The 3,829-nt window shown below is 34.9% G+C and overlaps 1 protein-coding gene across 2 annotated transcripts; it reads right to left on the reverse strand.

The window, feature by feature from the left end:
- Positions 1–1,323: 1,323 nt before the first annotated feature.
- On the reverse strand, positions 1,324–3,461 carry LOC115715743 (UDP-glycosyltransferase 88A1). Of its 2 annotated transcripts, none has more exons than XM_061115365.1 (2): positions 1,765–3,461; positions 1,324–1,422 (listed from the first exon to the last, which is right to left on the reverse strand). In XM_061115365.1, the coding sequence occupies exon 1, from the start codon at positions 3,204–3,206 to the stop codon at positions 1,800–1,802; it is 1,407 nt and encodes a 468-aa protein (XP_060971348.1). In that variant the 5' UTR covers positions 3,207–3,461; the 3' UTR covers positions 1,324–1,422; positions 1,765–1,799. The 2 variants fall into 2 exon arrangements, with proteins under 2 accessions (XP_060971348.1, XP_060971347.1); XM_061115364.1 differs by having other exon boundaries at positions 1,324–1,429; positions 1,765–3,455.
- Between the last annotated feature and the right edge of the window lie 368 nt (positions 3,462–3,829).

Consider the following 3,829-nt stretch of genomic DNA (forward strand, 5'->3'; position numbering starts at 1 on the left):
GTTTAATTTATTTTTTCCAATAATTTTCAATTAATTTTTTTTTTCATTTTACCTTAATGGATACCCGATGAGTTCCCCATAACCGATGGGTATTCCCCTACCCCGAATCCGTTGGTTATTAGACAGGAATGGGGCGGGGATAGGGGTATAAATAGGTAGCGGGGATGGGCCGGGCGGGGATTGCATTCCCCGTACATTAACCGCCCAATTTCCATCTCTAGCGTTGATGTAAAATTTAATTAATATATATAAATAAAGCACATTTTAAATATTTTGGTAAAAAAATGAAATATTATATGAATACTTAAAAAATTAAAATAATAAATGAATATATTAATATAATTATTTTATCAAAGTATTAAAATTAAAAAAATAAAATTATTTAAATCTAACACAAAAAAAATTAAAGTAAGTAAAATAATTAAAAATATCAATATCTAAGAGTAAGGACTTAATATTGCTAATAAAATAAAAGTTTGTAGATCAATTTACCAAAAAATAAAGTTTGGCGATAAACTTGCCAAAATGTATATAGTTTGAGAACCAATTTGCCAAAAAATAAAATTTGAAGACTAACTTGCCAAAATCTATATAGTCTCAATTCTCATGATAATTGGTTAGGGTGTGACTGGTTTAGGATTTAAAAACTATTTTATGTTTTTGAAAATTAAAATGGTGGGGGTCCACCTAAGAATTCTTGATTGGTTGAGTATTTTCAAAAATAAAATTTGAATACTATTTTGAGTTTTAAGCTAAAAAATGAAAACACCGTTTTTATGTTTTTTGTGTTTTCAAATCATTGAATCCAAAACCTCTCCAATTATTCTCTTACTTTTTTATTTTGAGATTCCCAACCAATCACATATTCAAGTTTTTAAAACTCAAAAATATTAAATCACACTACAACCAATCACATATTTAAAAATAATTTTTCACTTACAAAATTTAAATTTTTGTTTCCAAAACACACTTTTAAAAAACACAATTTTTGAATCGCAATACGTCACCTTGTGATGTTTGGCAGCTCAAGTGCCTTTACATTTTCCATATCTAAATATAGTTTAAAACATTACATGCATATTTGACATTGTTTTCTCTTTTTTGTTTTCAAAATGGTATTTTTAGAAAGGAAAACAAAAATTAATTTTTGAAGTTTTTAAAATACAAGTCCCGTTTAATTAATGTTTTCTAAAAATAATATAGACAAAGAGTGAGTTCTTTAAAACAAAAAAATAAAATTTTATTATTCCCAAAACTTTTATTTTTTGTAATTTTATTTTCAAAAAACAAGATCAAACACCATAATTGTTTATTAAAAACCAATTTTCTATTTTTAAAAACAATAAAATATTTTGTTAATTATTATGTCAACCATGCACTACTTATTTCACTCAATTAAAACGAAAAAAAGAAAAAAGTCTCCTTACCACTTTACTCCCGAAAGTAGTAGTTAATAAAATTTAAAATGCATAAAAAAAATATAGGAATGGAATGGGAATGGGAATAAGAATAGGAATGGAATGGAATAAAATTTAAAATGCATAAAAAAAATTGATAAAAAAATAATTAAATTTTTTTTCTTGTGACATTGGAATGGTCATTCCTTCCTTTTTAAAATGGAATAGCCATTCCACCAAAATGGTAGAAAGAGCATTCCATTAGAATGTCATTCCAATACTTTAAAATGCAACCAAACAAATGAATGGAATGAAAATTGTTTCCTTTCCATTCCATTCCATTTCATTACCTCCAACCAAACGCCACCTAAAAGTTATTCATAGCTAATTAAAAGCTGGTAATTATTTCCATGGCTCTATGAGTTTAGTCAACGCAACTTGAGACGACCCGCCATTTGCCATAGCGGCTTTGGCTTCATTCTTCATTCTCACCACTCTACTCCGGACCGACTCACCTCTTTCTGAGTTCATCAACTCATTAACTCGCTTCTCCACTTCATGAGAACTCACAAACCCATCTTCACACTCATTCATAGGCACAGCAATCTTGATTTCCTCAACCAACACCACTCTGTTAAACCTCTGTTCCGCGTAGAGAGGCCACGCCACCATTGGAACACCAGCACACACTGCTTCCAGCACCGAGTTCCAACCGCAATGACTCACAAACCCGCCTACCGAGTCATGACTCAGAACCTCCACTTGTTCTACCCAATTCTTCACCACCATTCCCTTCTCCTTAGTTCGATCCAAGAACCCGTACGGTAGCAACGAGTCTAAATCCGGGTCGGGTAGACCCGAATTAGCCACGCTGACCGGACTCCTTACCACCCACAAGAACCTCTGCCTGCTCTTCTCCAATCCAACGGCTATTTCTCTCAATTGATCAACAGTAAACGACCCCAGACTTCCGAAACAGAGGAAGACGACGCTTCGACTCGGTTGTGAGTCGAGCCAAGTAAGTGACTCGGACCGTACATTTCGTTTTCCTTCTTTGGTAAGGATCAACGGTCCGATGCAATGGATCGGAGGAGTACGGCCTTCAGGGACGCAAGAGCCGTCTAACATGGCTTTGATGGCTGTAGGCTCAAGTGAGTCAAACGTGTTCACAATGATTCCTGTAGATTCACATAAATAATTAGCGCATGCAAGAAACTGATCATAGGCCTTGTCACGACGGTCGAGCAAAGGCTTCCCCATGTCAGAAGACGGCATAGGAGGAACTCCAGGAATATCGAGGAGGATATTTTGGTCTTTGAAGCTCTTCATGGTATTTCCGTGAAGGGTGGGCAAATAAAGAAAGGCAGCTAAGTTAGAAGCCGCTGAGGTGTAGAAAATGAAACAGGGGATTTTGAGTTGAGCAGAGACAGGGAGTGTTTCAGCACAGAAGAAGTCGATGATGAAAGCGTGAAGGGTGTAGTTTTGGGATATGGAGCTGAGAGCTTGGTGTACGGCTGATTTGTTAAAGGTGGTGAGTTCGAAGAGGATGTTCTCATGGTGGAGCGAAGAGGCTGAGATGGATGGAGGGAAAGAGGTGGGTTGTGGGAGGTGATGGAAGGTGATAGAAGGAATGGTGGCGGTGACGGTGGCGATGTAGGGAGCAGTGTCACCGGAGTTGTAAGGAGCAGTGGTGATGATGATTTGAATGGAGAGTGATGGTTTGAAGGTGAGTATTAGCTTTCCAAGCTCAACCATGGAGATTAGGTGTCCTATGGCTGGTGCTGGATACAACACTATTGCAGGGTCCATATTGATCAGAATCAGATGATTTTGGTTGGACTAACAAACAAGGCTTTTAATTTCTATCAATTCACCTCTTTTTTACGTAGAGCTGCACAGTGATGCTCTTCTCAAGGTGTCTGACATGGAAAAAGGATGAAAATTATAAAAATCCAAACTTGAATTATTTTAACTGTTTCCAAAGACTAGTACGTACCGGGCGCATTGGTAAAATTTTAGCCGTAAGCACTACCAGTAGATTCTCTTATCTATCCTTCAATATTCATTACTAAATTCTTTAGGATGAAAAAATAAGAAGGAAAATTTACATCTAAGTACATTAATTATAATTTAATTTCAAAAATATGGTAGGTCCATTATAATTCTAAACTATACCGTTTAAACATATCGTTTTTAAATTAATTGGTTTTCATTTTGATGAGGTCAGCCCATCATATCCATCCTTCCAAGATGTCAATCAACCTCCAAAAAAATCAAGCTCCACGTGTTTTGTTAGCTTTTTTCAAATTTGTAGTTAGTTATTTTTGTGTGCAATGGCTTATAATCAGATTTTTTTTAAAAAAAAAAAATAGGAGTGAGTAGAGTGTTTATAGGGGTAAATATAAGTCATTTCTATCCTTTCTTATTTTTAC

This window comes from Cannabis sativa, chromosome 5, assembly GCF_029168945.1.
Source record: "Cannabis sativa cultivar Pink pepper isolate KNU-18-1 chromosome 5, ASM2916894v1, whole genome shotgun sequence".
In the NCBI taxonomy this organism is placed as follows: Eukaryota; Viridiplantae; Streptophyta; class Magnoliopsida; order Rosales; family Cannabaceae; genus Cannabis; species Cannabis sativa.